The following is a 20783-nucleotide window of genomic DNA, read 5'->3' on the forward strand; positions in this document are numbered from 1 at the left end:
AATCCATTGACTAGTTTATAGATCAAACTACCTGTGGAAGTCTTGTGATTAAACATGATAGATTGATCATATGTGCTTATCTCTATTTCCTGCAGAAACCTCCACCGATATGACAGTAAAGGGTAGAAGAGGCAAAAACTGACAAAATGAGAGAGTAGGAGAGCAGACAACAGCAAAACAAAAGTAATGGAGTTATCAGAAAAAGAAAGCCACAGCCTAAGCTGGCAGGAGAGGAAGTCCAGAAGTGGCAGTGGAACCACTTCTTGGCCCTTCAAATACAGATAAAACTTCGCTTTTTGAAAAATCATCAGAGCAAAGAAGATTCTATGAATATTATTGGAGTTTCACTCTCAGGAAAAATTAAGCCTCAGGACCCCAGAAAGCCTCATAAATGAGAAGCAGCATGATTCCCAAAGTAGAAATGTGAGTGGAGCTGAGACAGGAGAATTGACAGCAAGTCTTCATACGAGTTAGTGAAATACCCAACTCTAGCAGAAGAGTGGTCAATTTCTTTCTGGAGAGAGTGAGCCAGAAGGACTCTGGACTTGGGTATACAAGGCTCATTTTACCTCTCAGTGAGGAAATTGGAGGACTACTCTCTAGGTACTCTGACTGTCCAAAGAGAAAAGACCTATGGGGATTTTGGTGGTCCCCCAACAAAATAGCACCACCAGGGTACCCTGGCAAAGACAGGAAGTTAAAGATGAGAACATGTTGTTTTCATTTCTACATTCCTCTCGTAATATGAATTTCCTGCTATGCCAAATGCAATTCCAGTATTCAGAGTGACACATTTTCTATAAAGCAGGCCATCTAAGTGCAAGCCACCTACTTCTGGTGCTCAACAACAACCAACAGTGTGTTTCAAATGCTATAGGGAAAACCACCTGTGTTAGGTTCACTGTGGGCTTTTAGGCTAGGTTTTTAATACCCTTCAATTTCACTTTTCTACTTTGTAAAAAGGGGAAAATGTATATAAAGTACTTAGGATAATGCTTGGCACATGGTAAGTGCTCAGCACATTTTAGTTAATAATATTTATCGTCATCTTACTTGCAGTCACAGTTAAAGATTTTTCACAAACTGATCAGGGCAAAAGAAGCCTTCCTTCGGTATGATTTTTCTTTAAAAGTTCTAAATGCTCAGAAAAAAAAGCAAGTTCTTTAGTATGCTGCATTTTTTATAAGCATTCATTTACAGAAATATGGTACAAGTAGTGCTGATAAATTAGTCTTTCCTATGGTTGCATGGGAATGTGAAAAGCCCTTGAGATAATCACATGCTGTGGTCACTGTAGCAACAGCTCACCCTTGTCTTTCCTTTTTTGAGCCTGTCTTAAATCAGAATCCTAAAACAGAGTTACTAGTGGTTATTTGTACCCATAATTTTTTTTCAGCATGAGAAAAACTATTGTATATTTGTTTTTCATAGATAGTCTATTAGCTTAGTGGCCTTTGCTTTCATGTGACTGCTGTCAGCTGCTCTTTCCAAGTTGTCTGAAAGAGCTGATGGTTCCATTTAGGTAGGGAGCAGGAACAGGTGCTTTCAGCCTTAAACTCTTTTCAGGTTGCCAGTGGTGGGTACATGATGGAAAAGGGGGTTCTTAGAAGCAAAGCTGGGGCAGTGACTTGCTCAGCAGCAAATGCTTTGCTTTAGTTGCTGTGTTCCTTTATTTCCCAGCCTTGGATAGGTGGCATGTTCTACACAAATAACTACTTTCTTCTTCTGAGCTCTTGCCCCAACCACAGATCCAAGCCATGAGCAGCACATAGCAGCTTCTCTTTTGAGTAGTTCGGTTTATCCTCCATAGGCATCCACACTCCTTAACTGTCTACCTCAACCAGAGGCTGGTGAGCACTGAGCTGACACAAAGCTCAAGGTATAGACCCCATTGTATTATAACGGTGCTTTGCCAAGCTTGTGGAAACCAGTGTAATCCCCATTGTATTATAACAGTGCCTTGCCAAGCATATGGAAAGCAGTCCAAGAGCAAAACATGATAGGTAAATTGACTCCTCCTTAGGTCATCCCCTTGCTTCTTCCTAGACCTTTTTCTGTCATAAATAAGGTCAGAAACCCTGCCACCAGTCATCAGCCTGATGGCAAACCTTTGCTGGTTGGCTTTGGGCCTCTGTGATTGTAGAAAGCCTCTCTGTTGTCCCCTTTCCTTCACCTTCCAGCTCCTCATTTGAGACTGTCTTGAGAGGAATGAGAGGGCAAAGGACTCTTCACCCTCTTACTGACCCTGTTCTTCCTACTGTATTCCATCCCCTCTGGCTAATGGCAGTCAGGTCTTTGCTGCACACAGGTACCCAGCACTCTGCAAGTCACCTGCCATGTGGATGGAAATAGTCATAAGAGTTCACACTTAACTCAGTGACCCTCAGAATGAGGCTGCTGTTGACTGCTCTGTCCAAGTTGTCTGAAAGCACCATGTGCCAGGCATTTTAATTTTACATGTTTTATCTCTTTAATCTTCATATCAATCCAGAGTTGTACCAGATAAACTGGATACAACTTTTACTGGTTAGAATCCTGAATCCATTTCAGAATCAGTTTCCTGAGGTTCTAACATAGGAGAAGTTCTTTCTGATGCTGATATCTTAACTACTTCTCTACTACCAAAGACAGTTATGCCACAAGCCTTAGCCTTAGAAAGGATGCACATAAGCAGTACCAGGCAGAATGTCATCAAATGCTAAATCAAGTAGATTATAATAACAATAATAGGCTGGATGCGGTGCCTCATGCCTATAATCCCAGCACTTTGGGAGACCAAGGTGGGAGGATTGCTTGAGCCCAAGAGTTTGAGACCAGCCTGGGCAACATAATGAGACCTCCTCTCTACAAAAAATAAAAAAAAATAGCCAGGAGTGGTGGCACACCTGTGGTCCCAGCTACTCGGGAGGCTGAGGTGGGAGTATCCCTTGAGCCCAGGAGGTCAAGGCTGCAGTGAGCTGTGATCTCGCCACTGCACTCCAGCCTGGGTGACAGAGTGTGACCTTGTCTTTAAAAATATATATTTTAATATTGCTTATATGTGTGCATATTTTTACTGTTTGGTTCCAAAAAGAATTATAAGCTGGCAAAATACCTAAATAACTCCTATGTGATTTTCATAATAACCCAGTGATTAAGGTGTTATCTGTATTTTTAAAATGACAAAACTGATTCTCAGGTTAAATGACTCAGTTAGTGAGTCAGGGCTGGGTTGTAATCAAGCCCAGAGCAGCACTTTGTCAGATATTTCCCCAGTGGCAGTGCATTTAGTTTTCCCAGTGAAAGTGGCATCGAGTCCTCTCTCATGTCTGTGATAACAGTAATTTTGTCGCTTCTGTCCCTACTCTTCTGCCCCTGGAGAAACAGCATTACTGTGGTTTGATTCAGTCTCTATCAGACAGGCCCTTGAATGGAAAGTCAAAAGGTCATTCACCTTGAAACACTCAACACAGAACACATCCCTGAGTAGTAAAGGTATAACATGAGAATGATGGATACCAACTTTGCTGTTCTAGAAAGTGAGAGAAGTAGGGTACAGCATTATCTCTATCTATAACATTTTTATTTCTTAAATATACCCGAGGAAACAAAACAGACAGACTATTGGGAAGAAGAGAGAAAAGTTGGGTTTATTTTCCTATTGAGAGCCAGTTTTTCAAAATTTATTACCAGGGTGTTATGAAATAATCAGTGTTATATACATGGGAAATTATCTATGATGCTTATAAATTAACCTTCTAAACTTATTATCAATGCTAAAAAAAAAAACTTGGATTTTTTTTTTCTGTTATTTTTGTTTTTTGTTTTTGAGACAGAGTCTCGCTCTTGTCACCCAGGCTGGAGTGCGGTGGCGCGATCTCAGCTCATTACAAGCTGTGCCTCCTGGGTTCATGCCATTCTCCTGCCTCAGCCTCCCGAGTAGCTGGTCCTGCAGGCGTCCGCCACCACACCCGGCTAATTTCTTTGTATTGTTTTAGTAGAGATGGGGTTTCACCATGTTAGCCAGGATGGTCTCCATCTCCTGACTTCGTGATCCACCCGCCTCAGCCTCCCAAAATGCCGGGATTACAGGCGTGAGCCACTGTGCCTGGCCTGTTTTTGTGTTTTTGAGACGGAGTCTTGCTCTGTTGCCCAGGCTGGAGTGCAGTGGCACCATCTCGGCTCACTTCAACCTCCACCTCCCGGGTTCAAGTGATTCTCCTGCCTCAGCCTCCTGAGTACCTGGGATTACAGGCATGTGCTGCCGCACTAGGCTAATTTTTGTATTTGTTAGTAGAGACGGAGTTTCACCATGTTGGCCAGGTTGGTCTCGAGCTCCTGACCTCAAGTGACCTGCCCGCCTCAGCCTCCCAAAGTGCTGGGATTACAGGCGTGAGCCACCACACGGAGCTGAAAATACTGGTTTTTGATCATTCCAATCTAACCTTGTTGAAGGCAAGTAGATATTTATTCATCTTTGCCTCTTAGTGCCCAACAGAATATCCTAATTCATAGTAGGCTGATGAATGATCAAATGCAGAAGAGAGGAGCTTTGCCCTCATCAAATGCTCCATTCTGTTGTAATAAGTAATTTCGTATAGGTATAGAAGTAGAAATATTCCCTCTGCAGTTTAACATTCGGTTTTGCCTTATTCATGCTTAAAAAATCCCAGCTTTCTTACTTTTTTACCTAAGATTATTGAAGGAAAAAATGTATCTGTTCACTAAAAGCTGCATTCATTGTAGCAGCCATATATACGTGGACAGCCTACGTGCTACCACACTTGAAATTCCGCTTAATATGCACTCATAAAGGACAAGTTCCCACCCCTTCGAACTCAGTGTTCAGTATATGAGCTTGCAGTGTTTAAGAAACTAGGGAGACTGAGGTATTTTCATAGCTGGTTATCCTCTCCTCTCCCACAAAGTGCAGCCATGATCTGACACATGATCAATGGGCTGAGCCTTTTTAGGATGCAGAAGATGCTCCCTGTGTCTGTGGATCACAGTGGCAAACAATACCGACTTCTGGAATGATATTTTGCCTCCCTGGTGTTCAAACTTCTTCAGTTAAGCCTGTCTGGAATCCATTTAACTATTATACATCAAAGCTTTTTTTTTTTTAATGAAAATGGTGGGGTGGAACCAAAGAGGAAAACCTGTATCTTTGCCAAGGAGCTCTGTCTCCTTCCCCTATGACTCATACTTAGGAAAGCTGAGGGACTTTGGATGGCTGCTTGAGTCACATTGAGGCAGGTCTCCTGGCACTCTCAGACACTTTTAAAATTTTCTCGGGCAATAAAAGATGTTTTTCAAATTGTTCATTCCCTCTTTCTAGGCCAGCCTAAGAGCTTTTGTTTAGCTGAAGTATGGCTTTTTTATGCAAGATTTGCCAGCCAGAGCAGATGAACCTGGAACTTTGTATTTGGTTTATTACTAAAGAAACAGCTCTTTCATATTCAAAATTGTAACTATTCTTTCTCATGATTGTCATCCTATTAAAAGGAATTACCTCTGGTACTTAACCTTCCTATGACGTGAAGTTTGCATTTGGTCATTGTTAAGAATTTTCTTAGCGTATTATGTTTGTACAATTTCAGATATTCAGTTTAAAAAAGTTTGGTTTTTGGTATGAGAGACTAGCTTGAGCTAAATAGAGGAGCTGCCTATTAAATGTATTATAGTCATGCTGATTTTTACTATTTGGCAGCAGAAGAAAGAAAGAAAGATCACCTTAATTTTTCTGTCTTTACATATAAACAACTAAGGGTTTTTGTTTGTTTGGTGAGTGGTAAAGTAAACCTTTCTAAAAACAATTGGACTGACAAATATAAATCTCAATTTTTAAATATCTTTCCTTTTTAAACTGCAAATAGTCATTATGTTCCAAAAACTGTCAAGTAATTTCTTAATATCTCTATGTCCACCCCCTCCTACTCCCCTTTTTTTAGTGTTCAACCATTTCTGCTGTAGGAATTGCCAGATAACAGGTTTGATAAAGTAACAGTATATAAAACAATAATTTACATTACGTAGGAAAATTAACTTTGGATGACTCTCTTAGATATAAGTTGGATCGCACTGAAGTATTTGAGTAGAAAATAAAATGCTTTACTAATGGAGTGATCAGTTGCTGAAAATTTTATCTTCTATACAACTTGATCTTCAGTTATAATGTACTTCAGGGACCTTAAATTTAACTTTAGTTGATTTTATCATTTTACCTTGAAATTTTAGATGCCGACTTGCAGGGCCCACTATTCCCATAATAATAATCTCTGTTGGCTGCCCAAAGTGGGTACCATATGGTAGGGGAATGGAGGCTAGTGGAATAAAGTAAAATCAGATGTGGACTGAATGGTTGCTTGTTTATCTTTGAGTCTTTATTCACTTGTTTGTATCACTGCCATCTTTCCGGTTTAATAGAAACTTGTAAATGACTGATGTTTTAATGAGTAGATATAGGCTTATTGTCTTTTAGAGTCATTAAACTTCAGTGCTGGAAGGAGTTCCAGGGGTCTGGTCTAGTCCAGAGTTCAAGTGTATTTTATTTGGCCCATAAACTTGTTTTTATAAACAGTATAATGAAATCACTTTGCTTGATCGTAATACAAGCAGCTTTGTACCTATTGTCTTACATGATTCATGCATTTATATTAACTGAGTGGCCCCTGTAGACATTTGAATTTGTGATCCAGATAACCCTACCTGTTCGTTTTACAGTTGCAGGAACTGAAACCCTGAAGGATCGAGTGACTTTCCAAAGTTAAACAGCTAGTTCAAAGCAATTCCACAACTGTTTTACACTAAGTTTATTTTTCTGAAGATTCTGCTCCTAAATTTAGAAGAGATGTTTATTTTTCACTGTTAGAGACTTTTGTGAAACCACAAAAATGTTTTTTAAAGATGTCCTACAAATAAAAGGAGTTGAGAGGCAGTGGTGGAATAATGAGAGTGAGGGGTCTAATTTAGGTCCTATCGCTAACTGTGCTTATCCTGGGTAAATCATTTTATCTCACTGTATATGTCAAGATTCCTCATCTATAAAGTAAAGGAATTAGACTAAATAATTTTACATCACCTAGAACAGGGCTAGTAAATTCTCAATAAATAGTCCAGTATACAATAGATATTGAAGGTCTCTACCAGCACTAAATTAAAGATTCTCTAACTCAATATTAACTTTTTTTCTCTCCGCTATCCCCAGTTTACTTGGCCTAGGTTGCTTTCAAAGCCTCTTCTGGGGTTGAAAGGAGTCTTTTTTTATTGAGTTCCTGTTAGGGAAATTCTGTGAACCCATGTACTCTGGCTTCTGTCCTCAGCTTATTGGCTTCACTCTCCTAGCAGCTTGTCTGTTCCCTCAACTTGCACTAAAGAATCCATCTATCATCCTTTTATGTATTGTGGGAAGGAACAGTAGGGGGAGTAAGTGAGGACTAGGTGGCTTTCCACAGTGACCACATACTACTCCACTTCCTCTGCCATCTTTCATCTCCTCCTGCCTTGTACAAAAACGGCAGCATTTCTTCCTGACTTCAAGTTTATTTTAGCCAGGATGATACTTCACAAGCGGAAGTGAATTACTGTTTCAAATATAAATAATCCTCATGAATTTCAGCATGCATTATTGGTATTTACACAGTCTTAGCAGGCCTAGTCACTGTTGCCAAATCATGAGGCACCTACTTGAGTCCTTATTTACTTGTTTGTAGGATGCAAAATGATAGATAACTTGTCTCCAGCCTTTTAAAAGCTTAAAAGCTTAATAGAGGAGTCAGTAGAGTTATAGAAATAGAAAGTAGCTATGAATTGGATTGTATCACTGGAAGTATGTCCAACCTTACTTTTGCTACAAAGAATGCCTAGGGATTTAACTTTTTCATGTGTTAGAGAGTCAGAATGTTTAAAATACTGAGATGCTTTTCTTCTTAAAAAAAAATCTGATTCTTAAGAAATCCTGATTAGTACTGAGCTTCTCTCCCCTCAGAAATACCCGTAAAGAAATCCATAATCTCACACACACACACACATATAAATCTGCTCAACACCAGCTTAATTCTTTTCTGATTTTACCCTGGTGTGCTTCATCTCCTGGTCCAGGCCCTTTGCCTGCTCATTTCTTTTGTGGCAGACTTAATCCTGACAACTTCACTAAGCTAGCATACTCCAGAATTTCTAGTTTTTATTTCTATTCTATTCCTTTGTTTTCATCCTTTTTTTTTTTCTTTCTCACCTTTCCTTTTCCCAGAATTATTCAAAACCAGTGTTTAATTAATATATGTGATTTTCCTATCTTAGTCCTTGTATTATTTATGATTTTGCAGGAATTTTTTCTGCAGTTCCTAGCCAAAGCTTTAGGAGACATAAGGAAATGTTTGCATGTATTTAAAACTGGCTCATTTATTGCTCATAAATTTCCTACTGAAAACCAAAACATTTATCTTATCTCTATCCAAACCAAGCCAGTTTCCACAACTTTATATGCTTTTATAAACAGGACTGGTTTGGGATCCAGTTTTTCTCAACTTCCTACTGTTCCTAGGTAAAGACCCTCTGTAGCCTACTTGGCCTTCAGCAGCTGCCTCTCTAGTCATGAAGCTGACCTGTGAGCCAGTGTGCGTACAGCTTTAGAGAGGCTAGAGAAGTCTTACCAGCTGCTTCTGGGTGCAGTTTCACTGATAGGTCAGGTGGTGGCCACAAAGCCATTTTCTGCTTTTAGGACCATCTCCAGAAGGGCACCTCAGTGATCACTGTAAATACTTGTTTCTTCTCCCATTCTCCCCACAAGTAATCCTCCCTGGTTATCTACACATATTGCTCTTTGGAGGCTGATAAAATAGTGTTCCAGGCTTTAGACAAAGAATACAACTGGCTTCATTCTGACTGCCTCCCTTACATACCATGAAAGTAAGAGAGAGAGAGAGAGAGAGCAGCAGAGCGCAGAGTCTGTCTATAGGTGTTTTTTTCTGTATCAGAAAGGGAGAGATGTCATCTTTAAGATAGGAGTTAGGGCTAGGCATGATGGGAGGCTGAGGCAGGAAGATCACTTGAGGCCAGGAGTTTGAGATCAGCCTGGTCAACATAGCAACACTTCCATCTCTACTTAAAAAAAAAAACAGAATTAAAGGAAATTAGTAGATCAGTGGGTGAAGAATATAGGTCACCGTGCCTAAGCAAAAGGTAGCTAGCTACTCATTAAATACTTAAATGAAGCAGAAATATGTCTTCTAGACTGAGAGTTAGATCTGGCAAAACCACAGGCAGGTCAGAGAGCAGGGAGAGAGAGAATAATTTGGTGACATGTGTCCTACTTTTGATTGCTTTCTGTTTCATGAGAGGATGTGGATAATAAGAATAACTCTCCTGGAATAGTTTCTATATATCATATTTATACCAGTGTGTTTCCAGGTGAAATGCTAATGGCCTCTTTTTTTAAGCCCTTGATCTGACAAATTCAGACTTTGATATCTAACAAGTCCCTCTGTTATCTATCTACATTTCAAAAAATGTGTTGTTATGCTGCATTTATTTAGCACTCTACATTTGCGAAATTCTATGCCCCTGTATTCTCTACCAAAAATCTACTTACTCATCACCATTTTTAGACTAGCAGGCAGGGATTCCAGAAAGTCTAATGACTATATGTAGGGCTCAAAAAAAGAAACTACTCACAAGCTAAGTTTTAATTTTTTCAAATGCTACTTGACAGAATAGAAATTATAAACCAACCAATAGATATTGTGGTGGTTTTATTACCTTATTTGCTTTTCCTCTTATAAAATTAATAGCTCTAGATCTAGAAAGGGACCCAAGGAGGTTACCTATATAAAATTTGCTTAACTTGACCAGCAAACCCTGGGGAGATTGACTACAAAGGGCTTATCTTGATTGTGGTCATGATTATGCAACTGGATACATTTGTCAAAATTGATAGAACTATAAACTGAAAGTGTGAATTTTTTTGTTTGTACATTGTGTCTCTGTAAACTTGACTTTAATTTTTTAAAAATTAGAACTTTTAAAGAAAGACATTTTTATCTGCATTGTGAAGGTAGATAGTGAATTTGTTGGAAATATTCAAGCCCAAACTGGTTGCCTTTTGGTGGCAGGGTGGGAGAGGTGTTTTGGAGGGGATTCTTGCAGTTGATGCTTTCATTTTGTGCAGGCTAAGTATATGTGTGTGGAAAGTTAAAATTACCTTAAATTCTTTGAGTAAGAATCTGAGATCCCAAGCAGGAAATTTTAACTTATAATACTGATGTTTTTATTATCGATTTATGTATTAAAACCTGCCCTCTTTTTTTTAGTACTTGACAAAAATATAATAGTCATTAGAAAATTATCTCATCAAAATTTGTTTTATTTGTGGTAGCTGGGGGCAACCAATAATTGTTAGTTTTGAAATTAACAATTCTGAAAGCAGAATTTCTAGCAGGATGAAAAAGAAAATAATGAGAAAGTGAGTAGCAGTGATTGAATCAGATTCTGATTTAAATAGTCACGTGACACTCTTGCCCTTTGGTTTTAGTTCAAGGAAGCGCTCATTCCTTTTGATAATTGCTAACTTTCCTTCATTGATAAGATCCTCAGTCTACACTGCAGGCTTTGAAGCCAGCCATATTTTCTTCTTGGCATTCTTTCTTTCCTCCCTTTACCCTGACCCCCTCTCCCATCTCTATGTCTACCCAGCTCTGTGGCTGAGGTTCCCATCTGTAAAGCCTGTTGCCACAGGATACAGAATTCACTGGAGCGGAGGAAAAGCTGCATGTGTGTGTTTAGGGCTGGTGGCTCTCAGAATCAGATAAACATTGTGGAAAACTTGCTCATTCATGTGGAAGAGCCAGTGTTGCAGCTAAATGGTGGAGCTGTGAGCTGCTGGGCTCCAGGCTCTGGCATCTGTGCGTTGGGCCTGCCCAGCCTGAAGCATTTTTATTTGTGAGACCAAAAGAGCTGATGAGCATTGCCACTTTAGCCATTTAACAATAACAAAATCTTTATTTCAACCCCATGGAAGAAAGGATATATTTTACTTTTTTTTTTTCTTTCCTTTTTTTGGTGTGTGTGTGTGTTTGTGTGTGTGTGTGTGTGTGTGTGTGTGTGTGTGTAGACGGGGTCTCGCTGTGTTGCCTAGACTGGTCTCAAACTCCTGACCTCAAGACATCCTCCTACTTTACCCACCAAAAGTACTGGGATTACAGGCATGAGCTACTGTGCCTAGGCCTCCCCCCCTTTTTTTTTTTGTTTTAAATTAAATGACGAAATTGGTCAAACAGGAAATCCCATGTGACTTTTACACACAATAAAGTATCTCCTATATAATCACAGTCAATCTCTGGTGTTTTTCTTTTCACTCTTGATCTCTTTTATATAACCTCTCTTCCCTTCTAAAAAATCTCTGCGATATCCAAGACTTTCACTCCCATGTCGGTTTGGCAGCCTGTGATTCTGCTCCCCTTCTTTCCTGGTGACATCAGTCTTAAATGAGCAGCAGTGCAGGAAGATGCCCTTAAGAGTTCTGAGTATGGCCTGAGTTTTGAGAAGAGGAAGCTTCTCAGTTCCTGCTATTTGATTGGCCGTGGTTTGGCTTCCTAGGCAAGCTCTGTCTTCACCTGAAAATCCTACTCAACACTGGGGACAGAGATCTCTTTAGCCATGGGAAACCAACTTTTAGAACTAGAGCTAGAACTTGAGAGTACACTTCATCACTCTTGTGCTCCTCCAAGAAATACACAATTTCTTAGAATTGTTGTAAGTATAATCACATTTTATAAGCTGAAAGTTCAGAGTACCTTTAGCCTTCATGAGCACAACCTTGTTGGGGTTATTTGCATTGTATTTGTTTCTCTTTTCTACACTCACATGTTTGCCTATCTTGACAGCCTGCTGGCCTAGGCAATAATAAAGCTTCTGTCGAGGTGAGCAAGCAGCTGATGGCATAGGCGCACAGAGGGGACTCCTACAGTGGCTGTCTGTAATCTGCCAGGCTGGTGGTCAGATCAGGCGAGAACAAAAGCCAGTCTGTTTGCAGGCAAATTGGAAAATCAATGTGTTAGCTGTATTCTTTTCTCTTTGCCTTTCTTCTGGCAGAAAGAGAGAATGCTCATATAACAGTCCACAGAATCATTCCAGGCAAGTGCCCATTCCAGAGACTCACTCACCTGACATATTACTACTGGAAGTTGAAAAGTCCCCACGTTTATTTGTCTGAACTGCTTCAAAAGTCACCAGTACGAATTCTTCTCAAACTTGCCATCCAAAATTGAACCCCGCTGGCCCAGTGTTTTGACTTGTTTATATTCCAGATAGCCACTCACATAAGCTTCTCTTTTTAATGCTGATGGGGGCCTGGAAGGGAGTTCATTTGCTTCCTGGCTGGGAAATTCAGGAATTGCACTTTGGGCATCATATTTTATAGTAAGTTTGTAAGTATTTCACTGCTATTCCTCAGTTTATTTTTTGTGAGAGTTCATTGAAAATGTCCTAGACTCGGCACAGTGGATCATGCCTATAATCCCAGCTCTTTAGGAAGCTGAGGTGGGAGGATCATATGAGGCCAGGAGTTTTAGACCAGCCTGAACAACATAGCAAGACCCTGTCTCTACAGAAATAAAGAAGGAGGCAAATGTTCGGATTGCTTGAGTCTAAGAGTTCAAGGCTGCAGTGAGCTGTGATCTTGCAGTTGCACTCCAGCCTGGGTGACAGAGTGAGACTTTATCTCTCAAAATGTATATCCAATAAAAAAGAAAGAAAATGTCCTAGACATAATTGGGTCTAGGATTGTTAGGGCTTAGAGAGCAAAGCTCATACCAAGTAGCCTTGTCCCAGGGTAGGAGAGGGAGTAGACTTATTAAAGACTTCTCAGTGTCTTAACAAATATCTCAAAGGGCTGCTGTGCAGAGATGATTATATTTGATGTGTGAAGTCTTGAGTAACTTTCCCTTTTGGCTTCTGAGAGAGAGAGAGTCTGTGAAGGAAGGGCTTTTAAGAAGAAGAGACTTTCTTGCTCTTCCATGTGTTGAAGTTAGCCTTAGAAGCTTAGCAGATGGCTTTAAATATGTTTTAATTTGAGCTTTGAAGGTCTAAAACTAGGCTCTCATTATCAATCTTTGTTATTTTTCAAAGCCTAAAAGTGGCCTGTTGATCATGAATAAGAGAAAGGTGTTGGGTTGGATATGGTCATGGTGTTCTGACTGTAAAGTCCATCATCAAAAAAAAGTTACAACTTTAGTAGTCATTGGAAACATCCTGGGCCAGAACCTTAGATTTAAAATGAGGATTAGGTTTAAAATAATCTTGAGTGAGGGTAGTAATTGGCATTTGATATATTTTTTTCCCAAAGTCATTACCAAAAAAAATTATATTTTGTTTTGTTTCTTTTTAAAGGAAAAATTGACTAAACCCAACAACTGCTACTACCAAAAACCCTTTAGCCTCTAGCAATCCCTTTTGTCTTTAGCACTTATCATGCTCCACCTTGTATTACTCTTAAATTTTGTGTACATCTTTTTTGTAATGAGACTCTAAATGCCCCAAAAAGGAAATTTACATATCTTCATATATACCATAGACATTAACAAAATGATTGGGACATAATAGCATTTAATACCAGTGTTGATTAAAGCTCTTTTTTTTTTTTATTGGCTGAAAAACCTATGGGCCAAGAATTGTGTCAGTACAGGAATCAGTATTGAGCAAGTCAGTCTCTGTCTCTGCTAACCCAGGAACTTACAGGCTGATGAGGAAGCGTCACCATCATTGAAGCAGTACACCTGATATTTCACTTGACTTTTTTCTTTAAAAAATGAAACTCATTTTTAATTGGTCATTTCATGTTAAATCTCAGATTGTTCAGAGAAACAAGAATAAAGTAGCTAAATTATTGATTTGAAAATGTTGCCTGGGCAACATAGCGAGACCCTGTTTGTACAAAAAATAAGCTGAGCATAGTGGCATGCACCTATACTCCCAGCTACTTGGGAGGCTTAGCAGGAAGGATTGCTTGAGCCTAGGAGTTAGTTTGAGGTTATAGTGAGCTAGGATTGCACCACTGCACTCCATCCTGGGCAACAGTGAGACCCTGTCTCAAAAAATAAAAATAAAAATAAAAAATGAGGGAAAAAAATGAAATACTAAAAGGTGTATTTTGTTTCATTTCTGTGCAGAGGATCTTATAAGATCAAGTATCTAGGTCCCCTATACAGTGCCTTTCTCTGGCCATGTCACTCTTATTCTAAACCTAATTTGACATATTTCTCTATTTGTGATTTTAAAGGGGCTAATTTGTAGAGAAAAATAGAGTAAGAGAGACATTTTCTAGCAAAACCTAAAATATTGAAGAGAATCAGGCGGCCTAGAAGACCCTAAATCCGTAAAACATCTTTGGATCTTATTTTTGCCAAATCTGTCACTAGAGCACTAATAGATATCCTAAATTAAATACTATTTCTCACTTCCTCTCCTTTTCTTAGCTATTACTTTGGCAGAGAACCTGTTCAGAGGAAACTATCCCAATAGCAGATGGCAGGAAATAGCAGGAGGCAGACTGAATAATCAGCCTCTAAAAGGCACTAGTATTCATCTGTACCGTTGACTCTCAATTATGGCATGGAATCCTTTAGCACTAGGTTTTTGTCTCTCCTCTTGCTTTTTAAGAAAAGAGTTTAATTTTCGTGGGGCCCAGTGATTGGCCTGCTTCCTGAATGATTAAGGAAAACATGGGGATTTCAGGTAACATGATACAGTATAGTATATGAAGGTCCATCCTAATCAAAGTAGATAAATAAAAAGAGGGACTACAGAGCCCTTTCCACCCCCATCTTACAGCGCAATCTCCACTCAGTCTTTTGTCATGAACTCCAGGAACTAGGAGTAGCAGCTTCCATCCCAGGTGTTAGCAATGTGTGTGGACTAAGGCAAAAGCAGCATTTGGAATTCCTTTCCAAGCACCATTCCATTGTAGGTATACTATTACTATATATAACTCATACTGGGCTGCTTCAGACTTTTAAGACCCTGTGGGGAGCTATAGAAAGTAAGGGATAAACTGACGAGCTACAATGGAACTGTGAAGAAGGCAGTGTGGGAATGTGGATCTTGGAGGACATGAATGTTAAATTTTACTCAACTTTTATTTCTTTTCCTCTGTTTTCCTTTGACTCAGTGAAGAATGTCCTAGTCTCTCCTAAGAGCCACAGGAAGTATCACTGTTACTCAAAGCTGATTCTCCTCTACAGAGTTGCTGTGCTATCCTGTTTTTTATTTTCTTCGTTTGTTTTAAACTTCCAACGTTTCAGCTTAAGCTTCACACGTCTTCTAATGAAATATCTGTTTATGTAATGCCATGATTAGTATTTTCCCCAAATCATTTTTCATAAATCTCTTAAAATAAGATGTTGAAGTAAGGGGTATAAGGAATACAATTTTTGTAAATCTTTTTTTGTTATTTATTAGCTTGCCTTCTCTTTACTATTTCAGACTTTGTGGTTAATGAGTTTCATTCTCAAGTTTTTATCAACTGTTGACTTTTATGAATTTCTGTCACATTGCACTCTACATATCTAAGAGAAGGACCTATCGATGGAAGATGTGTTTTAACATGTAACAGTTAACAACAGTTTTCTCTCCTCTTCTGCTTATTTAGATTTCGACACAGCCCCAACTGCTGGTACCTGAGAAACTGGACTATCCACAGCTGGATTAGGCAGTGTCTAAAATATGATGCACAAGACAAAGCCTTATATACCCTTGTAAATAAGGTGAGTGGTTCCGTGGATCTGCAACCTGTTTTTCTGAGTTTAGATGATATGATGTTTGTACCCACTGTAGTACAGCAAAGAATAACACCAGAAATAACTTTTAAAAATTATTTGACCTCAAATATTCTTCTTATTAACAGAATGAAGCTGGGTATAAGTTAATAATGAAGCTGGGTGTAAGTTAATAAATTTTTTTAAAAAATCCTGAGCTGCTGCTTTTCCAAACATAGTGACTCAGAAAAGGACAGGTATAAGCAAAAAGTAGTCTAATCAGAAGAACTCGGCAGCGGTGGTCATTTCATTCTTGATTGCTAAGCCTTAGATTTCTTGCCTGTTTCCCTCTGGTGAAGTGTAGGGAAAAAACATGACCATGTTTGCTCCTGTGTCTTCTGAGTTCCCTGACTCCTCCCATCAAGCCTGAGACCCTCTAGGATTAGGATCTTTCTGACTGTTACACCACCCAAGAGTTGAGTCTTACTTACCTTCCACAGTATGCAGTAAATACAAAATAAACAGAAGTTTAGAATGTTATTATTGTGAGTCTGAAGCTAAACACTAGTTTGAACCATAAAGATATTTTAACAGTCTTTTAATGAAAATGTATTATGTCTGTAATGTCACTGGACCCTGAAAGCACCAAAAAGGAATACTGATTTTGAGTCCCCTTCTGTGCAAAATGTTTTATTTCCATGACTTGGGCCCAATTCAACTTAATATATGGTATATACAGTTTATTTATGAGACATTTGATTGGTTATTGATAGTGGATACAAAAATGAGCAATATTCTGTTCTTGCCCTCAGGAAGCTTATAATTTAATAAGGCAGATAAGCTGGGTTACTTATAAGTCTAATATTAGGCAAATGTAAGTGACACACAAGAATATTTGTAAAGGCCAGGCACTGTGGCTCATGCCTGTAATCCCAGCACTTTGGGACACCAAGACAGGAGAATCACATGAGCCCAGGAGTTCGAGACCTATAGTCCCAGCTACTCTAGAGGCTCAAGTAGGGGGATCACTTGAGCCTAGGAGATGGAGACTGCATTGAGCTGTGATGACGCCACTGCACTACAGCCTGGGCAACAGAATGAGACCTTGTCTCAAAAAAAAAAAAAAAAAAGAAAAGAAAAGAAAAACAGTAAAAACAACTTGGAGAATTAAGATGAGGGAATCCGATTGGAAGGACATAATTAAAAGAGACTTGAGGTACCATTTAAGATGGTCACCAAAAGACGTATGCTTGCACATGGAGATGGGCTGGCAGAAACAATATTACCAGAGATATATCTGGGTGAAAACAAAGATTCAGTCTGAACAGTAATACATTGCCTTTTTCCTGGGGTATAAGGTATGTTAAGGGAGGAACCAGGTAAGGAAGGGAGTAAGAGATTGAGCTAGGTCCCTAGGTAAGTCCAATCAAGATGATAGCCTTGAATCTCAAGAAGAGGAAATGGAAGACCCAGAGGAAGGAATGGATTAAATCTTGTTTTCTTCAGTTCAGAGTATAATGCCACACATTACAAAGATTCCTATGATAACAAAACTAAGAGGGTCTAGAATTTTTGCTGCTTCTCGAGTCTTTTAGTGGAAAGGACATCAAACTAGAAATCAGAAGGTCCAGTCTGTAGCCCCACAGGCTCCACTGGTTGCTGGTAACTTTAGGCAAATAACTGTATTCTTCTCGCTCTTAGTTTTTTCAACTCTAAGTCAAGTGGGTTGTAGTAAATCAGTGATTTCCAACTCTGGCTGCCCATTAGGGTCACCCAAGAAGCTTTGTAAAAATTGTAGATGTTTGCCTCTACTCCTGAAATTCTAGTTTAATTGATCTGTCTGGGTCCCAGGCATTGGAATTTAATTTTTTTTTTTAAAGCTTAAATGTTTCTGTCAGTTTCGGGTTCACAGTGTAGGAGAGAAAACATAATTTATTTTCTTTTGCTTTTAGGTTCTTAGTTGAGATACTGTGCTGAAAACAAAAGTCAGATTAACAAAAGAAAAACAGCAGAAGTTTATTAACACATGCTGTACTCATCATACAGGAAAGGCCTCAGTTCAAAAGTGTTTCTATCTCAAGGCAGTGGCTTAGGGCTTTGCTGAAATAGTATTTCAACCAAGGGCCATAAATCCTATACAGTGACAATACAAAGGAAGGAAAAGTTACAGTCTTCAAAAGGTGGGAAAATGTGGGAAGATAGTAAAATCTGTTCTCAGATTCCTCTGGTGCCTGCTGGTGCCTTCTCTGGGCTTAGAAGCAAGTGCTGTTCTACGAAGGAAGGATTTGTGTGCTGCCATCAGGCAATTGGAGGCTGTGGCAGCGTGTTCCCCTGTGTTTTCAGTGTCTTTCACTTAACATCCTCAATGATTTTGGGGAGAAATATTTTTGTTTCCTTCAACAGCAAAACTGAGTGAAAAGTACATAGATGTTCTATGTACTCCCTGCCCCAACACATGCATAGCCTTCCTCATAATCAACATCCTGCCCCAGTGTGGTACATTTATTACAATTGATGAACTTATACTGACAAACTCTTGTGACCCAAAAGCCCTAGTTTACATTAGGGTTCACTCTTAATGTTGTACATCCTATGGGTTTGGACAAATGTATAATGACATGTATCCACCATTGTAGTATCATCCCTTATCCCTGTCTGTTCATCCCTCATTGGGTTTGTTTATTTGTGTTTGTTTGTTTGTTTGTTTTTTAAAGCTCTCAGTTGATTCTCATTTACAGCCTGGGTTGAGAATCATTGACCAGTTGATTTCTAAAATCCCTTTCAGGTTTAATGATTTGTCATCCTAAAATATTTTGCTTTTTACCCTGCCCTAGGGATTAATACTGATTTGGATGACTGCTCTGAGAAATATAGACACTGGCCATGAGCTACAACCTTTAAAAGAATGATCTTTTAGACATGTTTCCATTTCAGCACACCTGACGCTCCTATATATAACTCCTGGAAACAATGAGTCAACTCAGTGGTGATTCACAGTTGGGGGTTAGGACTGTATCAGAATCTCTCAAGGGGATAAGGATATAGTTTGGAAAATTCCTCAGGTGTTTCTAGTGGTTGCAAGAAGGAAGAGTGGAGCCCTGTGGGGAATGGTGGTTAACATTACCAAAGAATTTGAAACAGATAAAAATGCCGCCACAATCTGGATCACTGGTATGATCATACATGAGTATGCATGAAAATCACAAGAAGCTCACTAAAAATTCAGGTTTTTATGCTCAGTTCCCAGAGATTCTGGTTCTATAGGTCTGAGATGTAGGAATCTGTATTGTTAAAAACACTCCGAGAAAGTCGACATTCTGCAGGTGCTAAAGGGTCCACAATTTAAGAAATCTGAATTCTCAAGTATTCAGTTGTATGACACAACATTCTAGAAATTTAGTAGCAAATATTTGTTGGCATATTTCTTGGGACCTGAAAAGCCAGGCTAAGAACCAGAAGATGCTGTGTAATGTCTGCTTTCTCGTGAGAGTTTTTGCATTGTTATTCTTACTTTATAAAAAGAGTCACTGAACCAGAGTCACTGAACCAGTTAGGGGGGTTGTGTGGGTTTCTTTTTTTTTTTTTAAGCTATGATGAGGTGTTAGAATTGAAGCCTTAGTTTTTACATATCAGTTGTCTTATATCAGACACCCACTCACAACTTTCTCACACTGACCAACAGTTCCGGTTACCAGACCTCATGAGTCACAGCTTCTGTTTCACTGTCACAGATGCTGTAAAATGATAGTCAAATATTTTAAAGCTAATAGTGGCAAGTTTTATTCTAAATAATACGTACATAGGCATATGTTACAGACTAAATTAGATAATTTTCTCTTTTTTTCCTGTTATGTTCATTTCATTATAGGTCCAATATGGAATTTTTCCAGATAACTTTACATTCAATTTACTGATGGATTCTTTCATAAAGAAAGAAAATTACAAAGGTAAGAAACTAAGCCCAGATTCAGTGTTTATAGGGCTTCCAGCTCCCAAAGGGAGGTGTACAAATGTAGGAACTTCCCCTTTTTTATTTCTTAATAACATCTCTTCATCACTCTTTTAGTCAGAAAAGTTTAGATGATTATCATTTATGCAAAATTTTTAAAAACATTATTTTTATTTTTGTTAGGATAAAAAATATCAAAGTACATAAATGATTATAGAGGAAAAGTAAGTTAATTATATTGTCCAGTCTAATTTCACTTCCCAAACTGACTGAAATGCAGAATATAGAGGATAAAGTAAATTTATTTTTCAAGTATAATTTTGGATTCAGTAATGAACAGTTGGCAGAAATGAGATTTTTTTTTTCAACTGAATTTTTAGCCTATGCTCTTTTAAAATATTACTGGCTTGTTTATGTAAAAGAAAATTCCTTCCAGGTTCTTATTTTTCTACTGACTTATTAGATGACTACCTGGTCTACCTGTCTATCTCAGTTTCCCCATTTGCAAAAAGAACAGACATTCATGCCTATGGCCTCATTCAGAACCATGACAACATGTGCAACCAGCTTGCTAGGAACAACTGCAAATCAGTGCTATTTTATAGTTATGAATATATGTAAAAATTGGTTAAAAAAAACTCGGTAAGTGAAAAACATTTGTTGTGCTTGTGATATGAACAGGCACTATATGTTAAGCCATTGTTTAATATTCTCTACTTTACCACCAAATAACTACAGAAAGAAATTGTTTAACTTGATTTTCTTGGCCTCCATCTATGTTGTAGAATATCGAGGGAAAATAAAAATTGCTTAAAGACCACTCCCCAGGCTTTAATGACCAGCATTAATGGGCAAACAAATATCTTATGTTATATGTTATACTCAGAGGCTTATAATTTATGAATGAGCATTTCCCATTCCCTTCCAACAAGTATTTTAAACTGAGCCTTATTGTCCTTTTTATAGTCATTATTTTGCTTTCTTTGAAATAATACCTGAGATTTAGGGTTTCCTTTAGCATTTTGTCCTCTTCTACCTTAACAGTGAGAAGGTACCAGAGCAGAGAATAGGGCAGTCAGACCACAGCCTCTCTGCTTCTCAGGGTGACC

General features: G+C 38.7%; 1 protein-coding gene across 4 annotated transcripts in view; it reads left to right on the forward strand.

Annotated features, from left to right (window-relative positions):
• MRPS27 (mitochondrial ribosomal protein S27) overlaps positions 1 to 20783 on the forward strand; it is a 100248-nt gene that overhangs the window by 65653 nt on the left and 13812 nt on the right. For 3 of the 4 annotated variants that reach the window (XM_011959284.1, XM_011959286.1, XM_011959287.1), the window contains 2 exons: positions 15620 to 15734; positions 19594 to 19672. In XM_011959284.1, the coding sequence (XP_011814674.1) occupies positions 15620 to 15734; positions 19594 to 19672 (194 nt within the window). Of the gene's footprint in view, positions 1 to 12066; positions 12109 to 15619; positions 15735 to 19593; positions 19673 to 20783 lie in introns of all 4 variants that reach the window. The other variant, XM_011959283.1, reaches the window with a different exon arrangement.

This window comes from Colobus angolensis, unplaced genomic scaffold, assembly GCF_000951035.1.
Source record: "Colobus angolensis palliatus isolate OR3802 unplaced genomic scaffold, Cang.pa_1.0 Scaffold49, whole genome shotgun sequence".
Taxonomy (NCBI): domain Eukaryota; kingdom Metazoa; phylum Chordata; class Mammalia; order Primates; family Cercopithecidae; genus Colobus; species Colobus angolensis.